This window comes from Nicotiana attenuata, unplaced genomic scaffold (assembly GCF_001879085.1).
Source record: "Nicotiana attenuata strain UT unplaced genomic scaffold, NIATTr2, whole genome shotgun sequence".
Classification (NCBI taxonomy): Eukaryota; Viridiplantae; Streptophyta; class Magnoliopsida; order Solanales; family Solanaceae; genus Nicotiana; species Nicotiana attenuata.
Genome location: NW_017673277.1, coordinates 85433 through 104467, shown reverse-complemented (window position 1 = coordinate 104467; position 19035 = coordinate 85433). Strand labels below are relative to the sequence as shown.

At 38.4% G+C, this 19035-nt stretch overlaps 2 protein-coding genes across 2 annotated transcripts; both read right to left on the bottom strand.

Annotated features, from left to right (window-relative positions):
• Positions 1–3587: 3587 nt before the first annotated feature.
• LOC109215918 (ABC transporter I family member 10, chloroplastic) lies at positions 3588–16090 on the bottom strand. Its single transcript, XM_019380042.1, has 6 exons — positions 15962–16090; positions 15699–15873; positions 15498–15584; positions 7970–8095; positions 7755–7877; positions 3588–3966 (listed from the first exon to the last, which is right to left on the bottom strand). Exons 1-6 carry the CDS (start codon positions 16027–16029, stop codon positions 3757–3759), a joined length of 789 nt encoding a protein of 262 aa, XP_019235587.1. The 5' UTR covers positions 16030–16090; the 3' UTR covers positions 3588–3756.
• Positions 16091–17298: 1208 nt separating this feature from the next.
• LOC109215912 (putative glycine-rich cell wall structural protein 1) lies at positions 17299–17934 on the bottom strand. The gene has a single exon (XM_019380036.1). It carries the CDS (start codon positions 17889–17891, stop codon positions 17424–17426), a length of 468 nt encoding a protein of 155 aa, XP_019235581.1. The 5' UTR covers positions 17892–17934; the 3' UTR covers positions 17299–17423.
• Between the last annotated feature and the right edge of the window lie 1101 nt (positions 17935–19035).

The following is a 19035-nucleotide window of genomic DNA, read 5'->3' as shown; positions in this document are numbered from 1 at the left end:
GTGTATAAATCGAATACAAAATATACAAAAGATATATTGTATAAAATTTGTAAAAAAAATTGTATTTAAGTGGTATGATATTGAAGTTGTATATAATCATCTTTGCTGAATTATGAACAACTTTCAAAACTCTGTCCTGAGGAAATGAGAGCTTTGTTATACTGTTGTGCTTGCATATTCCCCAGCAAAAAGTATCCATTTCTTCTGAATCTTCGTCGGTAAATACTAAATATGCTTATTGATAAATCTGCTTCTGCTTTTGGAGGAAACTTGGAGTGGGAATCGATCTTCCAACTGTTATCTATTTGGCTCCAATGTCTGTCCATTTACAGGACTTGTGGCAGAGATTGCAATTTTGCTCTCGTCAAACTTTCCAGCACATATAATTGCAGGAGTAGATGCACTATTTGTTCCTTGAGATTGATCAATGAAACCTTGAGTCATCCGCTGGCACTTATTCTGCTTTCATGGATGAAGAAAAGTCACTGACTGCATTAGTGAATGTACTAAGAGAATAGCCATCTTACATGGATTGGATGCTATCTACAAAATTGAATAAATATAATCATGTCCTTTTTGATTTTATGCATTCTTGCAATATAAACAAGTAAATAGAGTTCCACCATTTCAATCATCATATTTCAAGGGCAAAATCCCATTGGTACTTACTCCCAGAACCACATAGATGGTGATGGACTCCAAACATATCTAAGAATGATCTATCATGTGCTACCAAAAACAATGTATCTCGTACTTAGCATCTTAATTGTTTATCGGTTGGTGACCAACTCCATCTTAATACACAATATTAAATGAAATGTTGAGATTTTTGTTCAATTATATCGTCAGCAGTCAGCACTAACAAAGAAAAGAAGAAAAAAGGAAAACCCGCATTCTTATGATAACTGTAGCTTTAAATGTTTCTACATCCAAGTGTGGGTGGAAGATCATGAGAGAAAAGAGGAAAGAGGAGAGAAAAAAGGAAAATGGTGTAACTAAATCCCTAATTGAAGGCACTAATAATGGATTGGGAGCCTTTTAAGGTGGAATGTATATATTTTGTAAACAAAACTTGTGTAGGTAGGGTAATTTACTAAACATGAACATTTAGGGTAATATAGTTTACTATATGGCATAAGAATGTAAAAATCCCTAAAATATACAACATGGGCTAATCCAGGTGAAGGCTTAAAATATGGGGGCGATGTGCACAAATAGCCACTAACAGCTCATGTCTTTATTTTAAAGCCAGTGTTTTAAATGTCTTTAGTCTTTAGCCACTGGTTTAATAAACTTTAACTGCCCGGACAAAAATACCCTTCTGCTCATGTCCTTAACTTCAGAACTTCAGGACTACATGTCCTTAACTTTTGAACTTGGAACTCTAAGTTCAGGGCTACATGTCCTTAACTTTTGAACTTGGAACTCAAACTTCAAGACCAAGCGTCCTTAACTTTTGAACTTGTAAGTCAAAGTTAAGGACCTATTGTCCTTAACTTTTGAACTTGTAACTGTAAGTTAAGGACTGCTTGTCCTTAACTTTTGAACGTGTAACTGTAAGTTATGTAAGTTAAGGACTGTCTGTCCTTAACTTTTGAACTTGGAAATCAAAGTTATGGACCTATTGTCCTTAACTTTTGAACTTGTAACTGTAAGTTAAGGACTGCTTGTCCTTAACTTTTGAACGTGTAACTGTAAGTTAAGGCTTTCAAGTCAGAAACTAAAAGGGACGAGTATAAGTTCAAATAACACACTAATTCAAATTCATCACTCCAGTTTTTTCCTTGTCGTAGACAGCTTCATTTGGTAAAGATGACTGCAACAACAACAACGTCACGAATTACTTCAACAAGGCAACAACAAACTGACCGGAAAAAAGAAGTTAAGAAAAATTAACTTAAGGAAAAAACTGATACTACTACTAAACAAAGACAAACCATGTAATATAGAGAGCCACCATTGTAGAGACGCTTAATGGGTTTGTCAACTGTAGATGAAAGCCTCCGAATAGCTATTGCCATTGCCATTGCAGCTGTCCTCCTTCTGCACACACACACACTCAAAAAGTTGTGAATGTCTTTGTTTGAAGTGAGAGATCGTGTTTGGATGGTGAGAGAATTTTGCATAAATATTCTGGTCCAATCCACTGTAATTCTGTTTGGGAAGGAAAGGGTAACTCTGTCTTTTCATATTAATTTTAATAGACTAGTGGCTAGTTTTGCTCAGCATTAAAAATGGTGGATAAAAAGTAAATACCACTTTAAATAGTGGCTACCCCACAGAATTTTTACAAAATATGGGCTATTTTCGAGTGGGCTGTCTGGCCCAAGTGATATATGGTGTAATTTTGTAATTTGAAAACAGATTAACTTCACTGGAATATGATTAAGGAACATTGTTTACCAACAGCCACATCGCACCAAAATCTTTAATTTGACGAGGCACAACATAGAACTTAAATTTTAACAGAAAAAGATACCCATCTTTTATCTAAAACTCTAAAAGTATACACCTTGATATATAACATAATTAAATCTAATGCAACCAACAACATTTTGCATTAGTTCGAAATTAAAACATGACAATTATTTATAGACAAGACTTGGATTTATTAGAAATTATAAACACAACCAAAGTCTTCAATTATTTCTTGCAACCACCATTATTTTCAGTGATAGTAGCAGTCTCGTGCATAAGACATCCACGATATCGACTCGTGATAAGAGTCTTCTTTACAACGTTACTAAAACGATTATTAATCATCTTAGAAGCCTCTTGAATGCCACCGACACGAGTTTGAACCGTGGGAGTAGCAAAACAAAGGAGGACGACAAAGATGGCTACCACGATTTCTTTACCCATGGAGACTATAATTTGTATGTCAAATGATACAATATGCACATTATTTAGAATTGTTCCAATATGCACATTATATAGGAATTTTGAGCGAAAGGAGTCTATTTTTAGAATTGTTCATATATGCCTTTTGCAATACAAAATCCATTCACTTTAAGACAATATTTGCATCCTTGAGCAATAATAGTTCACCAAAGCAATTTTGAGAGGAAGTGTTAACTGTAGATTTGGTTGTATGTGCCTTCTCTAAAGAAAAATCCAATCACTATTGGACAATCTTGAATCCATGATCAGCATTAGTAAAAATAATGTCAAATCATCCTGTGTGATCATAACAAAAAATTTATCACACAAATCCAGCTAAGTTTTTTTTGGAAATTTTCGGACATCAGTAAACTTTTAAAGCAAAACAAAACGTGTTAGGCAAAGTATTGTTCACTGCCCAAATTATGGAGCACGTGAACCTATGGTCAACTCCGTCAAACTAGTTATTTTATGTACATGTTTTCTAGAATTGTCTAATATTATTTGTTGGCCCCATGCTCTAAAAATGTTGAATGGTGCACTTGATTGAGTTATTTACCTGGAGGAATATGGATCAATTCACAATTGATACTATTTTCCACTTTCTTAAGTGGTGCACCTATGTTCAAGTAACTCTAGATACGCCTGTGAACACCACACTGCCATGCTGAAATGGACAATTGAGATCCTCGTCAAACAGTTTAGTCTAAGAAAAACAAATGCAGTTTACTCCTTCAAATATTTGACCCTCAAAAGACCTACATCTTGCATACTTGACATGGCGAGAAAAGAAATGTAACATAGTATTTGCTCCCTGGAAAGCATCATAATACACGCCTTTATGTACATGTACAAGAATCCTTGAGGCAAAAGTGGTTACAAATTTATTTGGTTTACATAAGATGCCAGTTTATTTTCAATGAAATTCCTTATACTAGTTGCATCACCCTGCCGGACAATTCTTCCATCTTCCATGTAAACTGCACCATCTGCATACTCAAGTTCTTCCAAGCGATGGGTCACCCACAAAGCTGTAATTTCTTTAGATGTATCCATGGAGTTTCTCACTGCTTTTATTACTCCAATCTAGCAAAAGTTGAAAGAGAAAGAAATTCAATATGTGAAATCGATCTATTCCAATCCACTTCTCGCTAAAAATCAAATGTCAACTCATAGTGATTTTCAAATCTTCCTTCCTCTTCCGGCCAACACAAAAGACCAAGGGAAAAAGGAATTCACAAAGAGCACAGAACAAGGAAAAGAATAAGCACGTCATTCAGAGAAGGCAAGTCATCAACCTAAGAAGATTACTAGTATAGTCGTACTAGTTTTCCACCTTGCCAGAAAAATTCCTTTGCCCACCGTTTCAAATGGTAGTTTGCAGCATATATGTGACGACCCAAAGGGTCATCACCTGTTTTCTCATTCATTCTGTGCTTCCGAGGCCTTGAAAACCTCATTTTTAGTCGCCTCAATTTGCGTGCGCAGTCCGGGCGCGTAGCCGGAAAGCTTAAATATGAATTCTGTGTGAAAAATGATGAATTTTGATATTAATATAAATAAAGTTGACTTTGGTCAACATTTTGGGTAAACGGACCCGGACCCGTGATTGGACGGTCCCGGAGGGTCCGTAGAAAAATATGAGACTCGGGCATATGCCCAGAGTCGAGTTCCGAGGTCTAGAGCCCGAGAAATGAATTTTTCTGTGAAATTATTTTTCTGAAATTAATATGAAAATTTGAAAAGGAAAATTGATTAGAACGTGTTGGAATCGGGCCCGTATTTTGGTTCCGGCGCCCGGTACAGGTCTTATATGTGGTTTAAGCACTTTCTGTGAAATTTGGTTGAAATCGGACGTCATTTGACGTGTTTCGGACCTAAATATCTAAAAATGAAAATTTATGAAGTTTGATGAAGAAGTGATGATTTTGAGGTTTGATTCCTCGTTTTTGATGTTATTTTGGTGATTTGACCGCACGGTTAAGTTCGTAGGATGTTGTTGAGTTAGTGTGTGTGATTGGTTAGGAGCCCCGAGGGCTCGGGAGTGTTTTCGGAGGTGTTCGGGGTAGTTTTGGACTTAGGATGATAGCAGATTTTCTGCAATTTTTGCACAGGCATTCCCTTCTTCGCGTTCGCGGCCTTCAGCTCGCGTTCGCGATGCTTCCCAGGTCCCCTTCTTCGCGTTCGCGTCACAACTCTCCGATCCGTCAGCCATTCCAGGACCCCATAAATTCCTTCTTCGCGTTCGCATTCCACAGTTCGCGAACGCTAACTTCACCAGTTTCCTCATCGCGTTCGCGTGGCTCTTCACGCGTTCGCGTATAACAATTCCTGGACCCTCCCAGTCTTTCTCTTCGCGTTCGCATCATGCTCATCGCGAACGCGATGGTCTGTTGAGTCAACCCTTCGCGAACGCGGCCTTGCTTCCGGAACGCGAAGGGCATTTTTGCCCAGTGATTTAAAAGCTAAAAAACAGAACAGTGACGGAATTTTTCACCCAAAAACACACGAACTCACTTCTTCACAGCCCATAGGCAATTTCTAGAGCTCTCATTCACCAAAGCTTCTTGGGTAAGTATTATTTAACTTGTTTCCTTCATTTTCCTTCACCATTTATCAAATTCTTAGGCTCAAATCATGTAATCGTAGGGTTAGAAAGTTGGGGAAAATAGGTAGAGTTAGGGCTTTTCATCTTCTTTGATTTAGACCTTCGGTTTGGGTACGAATTTAGAAAACAAATTGTATATCCGGGCTCGTGGGGGAATGGGTAATGTGAAATTGGTTCGAACCTCGGGTTTTGACCAAGCAGGCCCGGGGTCGATTTTTGGAATTTTGGGAAGAAAGCTTAGAAAACTATATTTAGACATTGGGTTTGATTTGTTTAGCTTATATTAATGTTGTAAAGTCGTTATTGCATAGATTTGATTGAGTTGGAGCCGAATTCGAGAGGGAAGGTGGTCGTTGTGGATTGATTTAGCTGTGGAAGTTGAGGTAAGTGTTTGGTTTAACCCTAGCTTGAGAGAATAGGAGTTGAGTCTTGTTTGCTAATTGCTAATTGATTGAGTACGGTGTATAGGCATGGTGACGAGTATCTATACACTGGTGTCTCGCATGACCGTGAGTCCGTATATTGTGTTTATTCCTATTTTGTTGTGACTCTTCCTCGTGTAATTGATGATCTCTATATAATGTGAAGAGTATGAGAAAGAATTGTGATCTGTGAACTCTTTGGAGCGTGGCGCGAATGATGAAGTAATTACTGAGTAAGAAAAGAAAGAAAGAGAAAGAAATGTGATTATTCCCTTGCCGGGATGTGAAAGTTACTATTGTTGATCCCTTGCCGGGATGTGAAAGTTATTATTGTTGTTCCCTTGCCGGGATGTGAAAGTTATTATTGTTGTTTCCCTTGCCGGGACTTCTATTACTGTTTGTCTGAGGACGAGTGATAAAGCTCGAAGGGTGATGCCGTGCACGATTGTGATATAAATATTAATGCACGAAGGAACATTCCGTGCCCTGATTTGATTACTAATGCACGAAGGAACATTCCGTGCCATGATATGAGTGTTTAGGCACGAAGGGTCATTCCGTGCCATCATTTTGTGAGGTAAAGCACGAAGGGTGATGCCGTGCACTTTATATGATTGTTTGGGTGAGAATGAGAGTAAAAGCACGAAGGATGGTGCCGTGCAACTGTTGATTTCCTACTATCGTTGCTATTGTAGTTGTACTGTTTCATTCCTCAATTATTGATTTTATACCTGAACTGTTACAGCCCCTACAGCATGCTCCCCCTCCCCCTTGACTGGTTAATTTCTGTATACCTTTATATTGCATACATATATATCGAACTGCACAGGTTTGTTTGGTAGTCCGGTCTAGCCTCGTCACTACTTCGCCGGGGTTAGGCCAGGCACTTACCAGCACATGGGGTCGGTTGTGCTGATGCTAGACTCTGTGCATCTTTTTGCACAGATCACAGCGCCGGAGCAGCAGCTTTTGAACAGCAGTAGTTGATTGGGAGCTGACTTCAGTCCAGGGACATTCGAGGTAGCCTTGCTGACGTCCGCAGGCCCGGAGTCCCTTTCTATTTTATTCAGTTTGTTATCATTTGTACCGAAGCAGACAGTTTTCTGTTTCATTCAAACCTTGTATTTAGTATTCTCTAGACGTTCGTGAGTTTGTGACTCCAGTTCTTGGGTAGAATTGTATTGAACTTCCGCGTTGCTATCAGTTTAGTTATATTTAAGACTTCCGCTTTTCTATTAAATGTTTCGTTGTTTTATTAATGTCGAGGTTTGCTAAAAGAGGTAATAAATAATTGGCTTGCCTAGCTCCTAATAGTAGGCGCCATCACGACTCCCGAGGGTAGGGAAATCCGGGTCGTGACAATATATGGATACCCTTTAACATATTTGACACTAAGAGGATGCTACCTCTCTCTGTTCAACATGAGCCAAAGTTTCTAATTTGGGAACATCTGCTGTACTTGGGACTTCACTGAACAATAATTTTGAGCAGTTTCAGTTCAACAAAATGCCATTTAAGACCTTTTTGTTGGACAGTTTCAACAGTTTAATAACAGGCTAACAGGATTGAGGCGACCAACTAGCATTGAATTGCAGTGTTTTTGTCATCTGATACCAGCAGGCATCCTTGATATACCTCTAATAGTTTCTTGTGGTGTGGAGAAGGGGTGGAATACTCTTCATTAAATCTTTCGATACACGTTCCTCGGAAGATATCTATTTCATTCATTTATTCATTTCGGCAAGGGCATGCAGTTTCTCCACTGGTAGGTCATGCATGTGATTTACCCAACAAGTGAAAAATTAGACGCTACAAAGTGACATAAAAGTTGAATCAGATTATACCTGATCAGTTTCATCCAAAAAAGTAGTCAGTTCATCAAGTAACAAAACTTTGCAAGCTTCTGCCAGAGCACCAGCAGTAGCAACCCTTTGTTTTTGACCACCACTAAGAGTGTGAACTGGTTTCTGCATGGCATAAACAAAAGCACAGATGTGAGAGCAGTTCCGTATTATATTGACCTGTTAGGGATCTAGGAAATCATATCTGAAGAACGTACTTTCAAATACTCAGACATCCCAACTGCATCCAAAGCTCTCGCCACCCTAGTCCTAATCTCATTTGGTGTTAAGTTCAATTTGCCAAGACCAAAAGCAACATCAGCTTCCACTGTAGGCATCACGACCTGTAAGCACAAGAAATAAAGAAGCCATACATTTAAGAGTGAAGAGCAGAATAACTTTCTTAATACACGGCCGTGGAAAGTCCACTTCATATCAAAGCTAGTTTGTAGGTTTAGGTATAAAACCAAACCAATAAAAAACACTTAAAAGGCAAACTTAGCTCCCTGCTTTTGCCATACCAAGCACATCATCTGTTTCGCAGAGACCTCGTGAATTCATCATAGCAAAAGCATATGAGGCTATGTTATAGAGGCCTTGAACATTACCGCACAAAAGGAAAATGGATCAATGTATGAGAAACTCTATAGGTTCGCACTCTGAGGAATCATAAATCCAATTCAAAGAATAAAATGCATAGCTTGGATAATGACAGACACGTGCGCCATTGAATGACTCGTGAGTGCCAAAATGATGTGGACTTAGCTACCACATATCCTAGAGGTTTTCCAAAGTTGTACAAATTGCACCATCTACCCAGAGTATGTTATGTCGAGGAAGAGGCAAATCCGAAAATAAAGAAGATAAAGAACACCAAATTTTAACGTGGAAAACCCTTCAAATCGAAGGTAAAAACCATGGGATCACAAAGATCCAAAAAGCTCCACTATAACAATAAGAGGGTTACAAAAGTTCTCCAAATTGGCTACACAACAAGGGTCAAATACGGAGCAACAATAGCAACAAGAGCAACAACTAATCAATTGAAGAAAGAGTATAATCCACAAAACGAAGCTGCTGTACGAGGCTCGAAATCAGATGCTACGAGCCTCCAAATCCGATCTCCACCGTTCAAATCCAAGACCAAGATGTTACGAACACTCAGTCAAAATTTCAGCCGATCCAACGGTTAACGAATCGAAAAACGTGATTTGAAGTTGGCTGGTCGGAATAAAAATCTGCAGCAAAACAAATATTTTTTTTTCTCTCTTCTCTCTTGATGAAAGTTTTCTCAAAACCCACTCTTATGTGCTTAAGTCTTTCAAAGACTTGTATCAATGAGCATAGAATAATTCTCCAAGGTTGTCCTATTTATAGATCATGAGTGGTGCTTTCTCTTAAAGCCAAAACCCACTCAAAATAGGAATAACCGAATCCAATTCCAAATAGGATTGGAAACCAAAAGAGAATAGGATTAGGTCATTGGGCCTTTGGCTGGACAACATGGGCATGTGCCCAACAAACTCCCCCTCCAGCCAAGGGGCCAAATGTGTCTTCAAGTAGAGGAACTATTGACAGGCTTCATGCCTGCCAATTTTCTACAAAATTCATGTTTATCTGCAACCACCGCCTTTGTCAGCATATCCGAAGGATTTTCATCAGTGTGTATCTTCTCAACCTCAAATAATTTCTCTTCCACGGCCATTCTTATCCAATGATACTTTCTATTTATATGTTTGGTCTTAGAATGAAAAGTGGAGTGCTTGGTGAGACAGATAGCACTCTGATTATCACAAAATAAGATGTACCGTGGCTGCTCAAAGCCAAGATCATTAATAAACTCCTTCATCCATAATAGTTCTTTGGCACCTTCTGTGACAGCAATATATTCGGCTTCTGTGGTGGATAGAGCTATGCACTTCTGTAGTCTAGATTGCCAAGAAACAGCTCCCCCTGCAAAAGTGATCAAATAACCGGAAGTGGATCTTGAATTATCAAGATTGCCTCCTAAATCAGAGTCTGTGTAACAAACAAGTTCAGGCTTGCCATTGCCAAAGCACAGCTTCTAATCTGCAGTACCTTTTAAATACCTTAATATCCATTTTACTGCATCCCAATGTTCTTTTCCAGGATTGGAAATGAATCTGCTAACAGTGCCAACGGCATGTGCAATATCTGGTCTAGTGCAAACCATAGCATACATCAAGCTACCAACGGCAGAAGAGTAAGGAATACGAGACATCTCCTTTTTCTCTTCATCAGTAGATGGACTCTGACTAATACTCAATTTGAAGTGTTTAGCAAGAGGAGTACTAACCACTTTTGCATCTGTCATATTGAACCTCTTGAGTACCTTCTCAATGTATTGCTTTTGGGACAGAAATAACTCATTTCTATCTCTGTGTCGGTGGATTTGAATGCCCAAGATTTTCTTTGCTGGCCCCAAGTCCTTCATCGCAAACGATTTGCTCAACTGCTTCTTAAGGACTGCAATTCTGGATTTATTCTTTCCAACAATAAGCATGTCATCCACATAAAGCAATAAAATAATAAAATCATCATCAGAGAACTTCTGGAAGAATACACAGTGGTCTGAAGAAGTTTTCTTGTACCCTTGTTCTTCAATGACAGATTCAAACTTCAAATACCATTGCCTTGGAGCTTGTTTCAATCCATACAGGCTCTTTTTCAATTTGCAGACATAATTTTCTTTTCCCTTAGTTACAAAACCCTCAGGTTGCTCCATATAAATCTCCTCATCTAAATCACCATGAAGAAAAGCAGTCTTGACATCCATCTGCTCAACCTCTAAATCTAGACTTGCGGCTAAGCCTAGAACCACACGAATAGAAGACATCTTCACAACAGGGGAGAAAATTTCATCAAAGTCAACTCCCTTCTTCTGGCCAAAACCTTTAACAACTAACCTCGCCTTGTATCTAGGCGCAGAGGTATGGTTATCTTGCTTTATTCTGAATATCCATTTGTTAGATAAAGCTCTCTTACCTTTCGGCAATTTCACTAACTCATATGTGCCATTCTCATGGAGTGACTTCATCTCATCTTCCATCGCTTCGATCCAATGATCTTTGTGATTATCTTGCATGGCTTCATCATAATTCTCAGGTTCTCCCATGTCAGTCAAAAGTACATACTCATCAGGAGGATAGCGCATGGATTTTTGCTTCTCCCTTGTAGATCTTCTAAGAGAGGTTTCAGGAGCATTCGTAGTAGTTACCTGTGCAGGAATTGGTTGCTGATCAACCACAACTTCATCAACTGGAGCATCCATAACATCTACACCATGATGATCATTTTGATCTTGATCACTATCTCCATCATTGTCTTGGGTTCCTTCATGTGCAATAGGTGCCTTAGCAATTGAAACTGGATCAATATCAACTAAGCTCTCATTACTCTGAGAATCTATCTTCTCAGCTTTGTCAATATCTTCAATAGTTTGGTCTTCAAAGAATATTGCATCACGACTTCTAATAAGTTTATTATCAATTGGATCATAAAAACGATACCCAAACTCATCTTGACCATAACCGATAAAGATGCACTGCTTAGTTTTGACATCCAGTTTCGATCTCTCATCTTTAGGAATATGCACACAAGCTTTACACCCAAAAACTCTCAGGTGATCATAAGAAACATCTTTGGCAAACCAAACTCTGTCTGGGACATCACCATCCAAAGCAACAGCAGGAGACAAATTGATAACATAGGCAACAGTGTTAAGTGCTTCCGCCCAAAATGTATTTGGAAGTTTAGCCTCTGAAAGTAAGCATCTAACTCTCTCAACTAGAGTTCTATTCATCCTCTCTGCCAAACCGTTCAATTGAGGCGTCTTGGGCGGAGTTTTCTGATGACGAATTCCTTGTTCCTTGCAATAGTTATCAAAGGGACCACAATATTCACCACCATTGTCAGTGCGAATACATTTTAATTTCTTCCCCGTCTGTCTCTCAGCTAAGGCCTGAAATTCCTTAAACACGCCAAGTGCTTGATCTTTAGATTTCAAAGGATACACCCAGAGCTTACGAGAATGATCATCAATGAAGGTCACAAAGTAAAGTGCACCACCTTTTGACTTTACTTTAAAAGGACCACACAAATCAGAGTGTACTAGCTCTAATAAATCGGGCTTTCTTGAGGGAGGATGGCTATGAAAGGAAACCCTTTTCTGTTTGCCAGCTAAACAATGTATGCACCTTTGCAGCTTTGCTTGTTTTACTCCAGAAAGCAAACTTTTCTTAGCCAAACACGTAATCCCTCTCTCACTCATATGACTCAATCTTCGATGCCACAATTCTGACAAACTATCACTTTCCACCAGATTTATTGAGTCATTAAGAATAGAGCCTTGTGTCACATATAATTGACCAGACTTGACTCCTCGAGCCACTACTAACGAGCCCTTGGTGAGCTTCCATTAGCCGTTAAAGAGAGCATTATGGTAACCTTCATCGTCTAATCTTCCTGTGGAGATCAAATTGAAAGGAAAGTCTGGAGCATGCTTCACATCTTGAAGAACTAACGTTGAACCGTTATTAGTTTTCAAACAAACTGTGCCAACACCAAACACCTTAACTTCACTGGCATTGCCCATCTTTAACACTCCAGAATCAACATGAGTATAAGATGAGAAAATCTTTTCTTGGTGTGACATGTGAGGTAGCTCCAGAATCTACTATCCATCTCGTCTCATGGGATACCAAATTGATGACGTTTTCATCATAAGCAAAAAGAAGGTCATCTTGAACAATAGCAGCAACATTGTTCTCGTTATTTTCAACTTTCTTTCCTTCTCTAGTGTCTTGATTCAACTTGCGGCAAAACCTTTTGATGTGTCCTTTCTTGCCACAGTGGTTGCATGTAACATTATAGTATTTGGACCTTGACTTACTTCTACTTTTACCTCTATTCCTTGAGCCTCTTGTTCTATCTCTCCCCCGGTCTTCTGTAACCAAGATATCTGCTTGTGAGGATGAACCCTGCGATTTTCTCCTTACTTCCTCGTTCAACACACCACTCTTGGCATATTCCATGGTCACCTTACCTCCAGGAGCTGAATTTGTCAAAGAAACACGAAGAGTTTCCCAAGAGTCTGGCAGAGTATTAAGAAGCCAAAGTCCTTGTATCTCATCATCAAAATTAACCCCCATTCCAGATAGCTGATCAAGGACGCCCTGAAAATCATTTATGTGATCAAGGATAGGGCTGCCTTCCTTGTATTTAAAGGTCATCAATTGCTTTAGCAGAAACAATTTGTTGTTCCCGGTTTTTGAAGCATAAAGAGTCTCTAGCTTTTCTCACAATGATCTCGCATGTATCTCGTTCACAATATGGTTGCGAACATTATCTTCAACCCATTGCCGTATATATCCACATACTTGTTGGTGCTCGAAATCCCAATCTTCATCGGATATACTCTCGGGTTTATGAGCTGAAAAAACGGGTAGATGCATCTTCTTCACGAACAACAAGTCTTTCATCTTGCTTCTCCAAACATTATAATTTCTCCCATTTAAACATACCATCTTGAATTGTTAGGTGTTTGCCATAATTTTCTTACCATATTTGTTTTTCCTATCTCTTGTAGGAAAAGGGCAATATAATTACCTTAACTAGGTTTTCCTTTTTGTAAAAGGAAATTATAAATCTCCAATATTTGGCTAGTCCTTTTTCTTGTAGGAAAAGGTTTGGACTTCTATAAATTGAGGATCCTTCCTTCACATTCACCAGCATCCACAATGTAGTCATATGGGGTTTGAGAGTCGTGTTTAGGGGGAGAACTTTACGGGACAAGTGTTAGTGAGTCACTTGTGTTTGCCTCTTCGTGAGGTTGTTCTCTCGATATTTTGTACTCTCTTTCATTATAGTGGATTGCTCATCTCCGTTGTGGACGTAGGTCAGTTGACCGAACCACGTTAAATGTTTGTGTCTCTTTTGGTAGATTTCTCTTTTGTTGTTGGATTTATCGTCGTTCAAGGTTTGCTTTACTAGCTTCTGCATGACACCTGGGTTTTTCGGTCCTAACAAGTGGTATCAGAGCGAGGTTCAAGACAGGTTCATCTTGGCGGGTTCAGTTCTAGCCACGACATATTTGACGATAATCGTAATTTTTGTCTGAGAAATTTGACCGGTGTGCTACGCGCGTTGAGACAAACTTTGTGGCGGAGATCTGGAGATGCGACCTGTTGAAGGCTATGTGAAGAAGGTGAATCAAGTTTATTTTGTCAGAAAATTCAGGCCAAGGGGGAGAATTGTTAGGTGTTTGCCATAATTTTCTTACCATATTTGTTTTTCCTATCTCTTGAAGGAAAAGGGCAATATAATTACCTTAACTGGGTTTTCGTTTTTGTAAAAGGAAATTATAAATCTCCAATATTTGGCTAGTCTTTTTTCTTGTAGGAAAAGGTTTGGACTTCTATAAATTGAGGATCCTTCCTTCACATTCACCAGCATCCACAATGTAGCCATATGAGGTTTGAGAGTCGTGTTTAGGGGGAGAACTTTACGGGACAAGGGTTAGTGAGTCACTTGTGTTTGCCTCTTCGTGAGGTTGTTCTCTCGATATTTTGTACTCTCTTTTATTATAGTGGATTGCTCATCTCCGTTGTGGACGTAGGTCAGTTGACCAAACCACGCTAAATGTTTGTGTCTTTTTTGGTAGATTTCTCTTTTGTTGTTGGATTTATTGTCGTTCAAGGTTTGCTTTACTAGCTTCTGCATGACACCTGGTTTTTTCGGTCCTAACAGAGTAATGGCCATACAATGGTCATACAGAGTTACAGACTTGACCAGAATTCGTGTAGAAACTAAAGAATTTTTTCAGAATCTGCCTACTATTGATCTACAACAGAAGTTCTATGAAAACATATTAGTCCTTATGACGCAAAGAGCTGGGAAAAACTCGGAATGATAGTTCTTGCCAAATCTAAACTCGACTGAGATATAGTTCAAGCGAAGAAAGAAACCCAAAAGCTTAATTACATTAATCGAATTGTTATCAAGTGGAGTTGATCTCTCTAATTTGGAATTATGCTTATACAAGATGAAGCGTTCAATCTTCTCCTGTTCCATTATGATTTACATTCTTTTTTTTTTCTATAACAGCGGTACCCGAGCCAGCTTATGCACACCTCGACAATTTCACGAGGTACATGTTACCTCGCACCAGCATAGTAACTCTAGCCTACAAGGCTTGCGCAGATGGAAAAAAAATCACCAAACTCTTTTTGTCTCTGGTAGGATTTGAACCCTTCTCTCTCATGGTTTTCACCTAATTATCGACGTTAGGCAACACCCTTGGTGCCCCTTATGATATACATTCTTTTGCAGTTGTTCCATGAAATTCCAAGCCTCGATTATTAAAAGAAACCTATTTTATTGTTTAAAATGTCGGATTGAGACGAGTATAAATGGACCGCCATGGATAGTGAGGATTCATATAGGTGAACCCAACTAGATTGGAATTGAGGTGTAGTAGTAGTTATTATTGCTGCCATAAGTATCTAAAGTCTCAAGTTTTAGACCATAAATCTCACAATTCATCCATTATCAGCAATTTAAAAGTCATCAACACAATATGCGATTGCAGACATTCTTGCTTAGTCGTCCAATTTAATCCATAAAAGACAGCCACAAATCTGAATATGACAGAGGATTAAGCAGCACTGCCATTTAATAATAGATATAAATGATAAAAATGGGAACTTTTCAGCTCAGCAGACACACCTGATGATCAGGGTTCTGATACACAAAGCTCCTTGGTCTCTCCACATACAAGAATCCATCATCTGGACTCAATAAACCTGCTAATATCTGGGAATAATTTTCACCCGAAAAAACAAAACCCAAAATCCCTTTAATGTTAACCAGACTTGCTAGAAGATACAAAATTTTGCACAGTTTACATACACAATTTAGAGAGTTTACCTTTAAAAGGGTTGATTTTCCACAGCCATTGGGTCCAAGAAGCATCCAGAATTGCCCAGAGGGAATTTTCAGTGAGCAATCCTTTAGAATTGGAAGTACTTTCCCTTGTCTGGAGACAACTGAATAGCTAAGGTTTTGAGCGTCAATTGCAAAGGTGTCAGCTGTTGCGACATTTCTACAAACACAAAGTAAGCAAATTATGGTATATATGATAGAGAATGGGTCTGTTCAAAAACAGGAAAATGTGGAGAAATAGAGATTGCCTGGGGGACTGGGAGTAAATGGGTGGCAATTGCAGAGCTGAAGCTCGGACACAAACCGACTGTATCATTTTGGGTTTGTCTATGGATTATGAATAAGAAAGTACTCCCTCCTTTACTTTTACTTGTTCACAATTCTGAATATAAATTTTTATTTTTATTTTCACTTCGCTTCCTATTTTACCTTTAGCATTAATTATTCATTTCAAATCCATTAAAGACTATACATCAATTAATATAGGTATCATGGTAAATTATACACTTTATTTATTATTTTTTAAGAGGTGAGCAAAATAAGTAAAAGTGAACGGAGGGAGTAAATACATACTACCTCTGTTCCAGTTTATGTGAACCTATCTCCTTTTTTGTCTGTTCCAAAAAAAATGACCCCTTTCTAAATTTGGAAACAATTTAGCTTAAACAAACAATTTTGCCCTTAATGATCACACAAATACTCTGGACCCCCTTTTGACTTGTTTAGGACCACAAATTTCAAAAGTCTTCATTTTTTCTTAAACTCCGTGCTCAGTCAAACAGGTTCACATAAATTAGAACGGAGGGAGTAAGTGTTTGTGTTGTGTCAATGAAATCCAACATCTACTACAATATACGTAGAAATAAGTTTGACCTTATATGCACATTTAATTTTTCATCAAAGGGAGTTCATTCTCTTGTGCACGATCCGCGCCCCTGTGGATAACATACTAAAAATAATATTTGGTTTTTTGTGGTTTTAAACATCGCATATCATTAAATAAATATCATTACTGATAAAATGAAAATGTTTAAAAGAAAGTAGACACATAAATTGAAATTGATAGAATAATAAATAAAATTGAGTAAACTTTCAATAGAAGTTCAAAACAAATATTCCCAAAATCTTAATTTATATGTCTTACTTTTTTCCAATTTACTATACCTAATATGCCATCTTAGTTTTTTTTTAATTTGCCCTACAAAGTATGCCATTTCTTATATTTAATACGTTTTAAATTTTAATATTCTTATTTTATCTTTAAAATACTTTGTCTATAACAAAGACTCCTTAATCACAAGATTCAATTGGTTACGAACTGTAGAGAAAGGATTCAGTGTTATTGCAAATGTACAGCAACTTGGTTACTATTGCAACAAGTCCTTTGATTTTAGGCATAAGTCAAGCTAATACAAACAAGACATTTTGTTTCGAACTGGATCAGGACAAGCAAATGCGAGGCCCAAATAAACATTAAACTTGAGTTGGTAGGGTGTGCCAGGCCCGTGCAACAGTGAAACACATGGGCGACACTCGAAAGCCCAGGCAGCAAGCTACCTTAATAGACTCTCCCCCTTAAAAATTAGAAAAAATGGCATGGTATGACAACTCATAAAGAGAATTGGCAATAATTTGGCCATATAATAGGTTTGGCAAAGGTAACCAAAAAAATTGGCATTATATAGCCAAATTCTAAATAACCCTAATTTCTTATTTATTCTGTCGTGTGTCTTTTCTTCTCTCTTCCCGTATTTCTTCTCCATATCCACCACCATAAGCGCCACCGCTTCCTGAGCCATATCCGTAGCCAGAACCGGACCCACTCCCCGACCCAGAACCAAAACCCCAGCCTCGATCGAACCCATTAGGAGACCGGCCCGAGCCCGAACCATAACCCCATCCTCCTCTTGGGCTAGAACCCCAACCCCAATTGTAATCCCAATTAGGCCCATGCGCCGCACCACTTCCTCCACTAGGTGACCCTGAAGTTTCCAGCGCACTCATTTTCCTTCCGCCGGTATTATAAGCCAAAGAACCGGCAGTTGAGATCAAGAGAAAGACAAAGAGAGTGAAATAGAGAAACTTTGGTTGCATTTTTCTGCTAGTACAAGTTAATAATGGTTTTTGTAGTGTTGGCAGAAAGGGAAATGGTTTCGTGATCTTTATAAAATTGTCCATTAATTTTAAGAGGGTGAAATCATTCCGAATAAATTTGCTTCATACTTTTCTCCTCTTCTTTTTCTTTTGATTAAGAAAATAATTCTAATTCTCATTTTGTATATCAATATATATCCAGCAAACTGTGTATATCCACAAGAAACTATATGTTATACACTGAAATATACAAAGAACAAAGAATATCTTTTATTTATATTTTGATATACAAAAAAAAATTGATATACATTTTTGTCACGACCCGGATTTCCCATCCTCCGGTGGGTAGGCTATCGCGATCGCATGGAGAGAGATGCGAACGCGTAGAAGGAAATTGCTGGGGTCCGGGAACTGTTCTATGCGAATTTTTAAGTTAAAAACAGAACAGTAGCTCGGGATTTTCATAAAAATACACGAACTCCTTTCTTCTCCAAGCACTTAGGCGTCCATTGAAGCTCCCTTTCATCAAAACTTCTTGGGTAAGCATTGTTCAACTTGTTTTCTTCAATTTCCTCTATTAATACTAAATTCCTAGCCCTAAACTTTGAAATCAAAGTAGAAAATGGGGGTTTTGGGTAGAGTTAGGGCTTTGGGGATTCTGAGTGATTCAACCTCAATTTGGGGTCGAATCTTGAAATAAATTATATATTTGAACTCGTGGGGTTATGGGTGATTGGGTTTTGGTCCGAGCCTCGTGTTTGGACCATGTGGGACCGGTGTCGAATTTTGGTGTTTTGGGAAGAATGATAGGAATTTCATTTCTAGGCTATGGGATTATGTTTTTGAGCCCTTATTGATATTATTGAACTAATTATGCCTAGATATCATTGTTTCGGAGTTGGATTGTAGAGGAAAGGCGGTATTAGAGAGTTGATTGCTATTCTTGGACCGAGGTAAGTGTTTGTTCTAACTTTGGCTTGAGGGAATAGGATTAGGATGTTATTTGCTACTTGCTAAATGTGGAGTACGGTGTATAGGTATGGTGACGGTTGTCTATGCACCGGAGTCTAGCATGACCGTGAGTCTTAATTGCTTTTAATTCGAATGATGTGACACAACTTTCTTGTTTAATTGATAAATTTCATATAATGTGAACGGTTGAGGAAGAATTGTGATTGGTATATTTTGGAGCGTTGGTTCGAACAAGAATGTGATAGTTGAGAAAGAA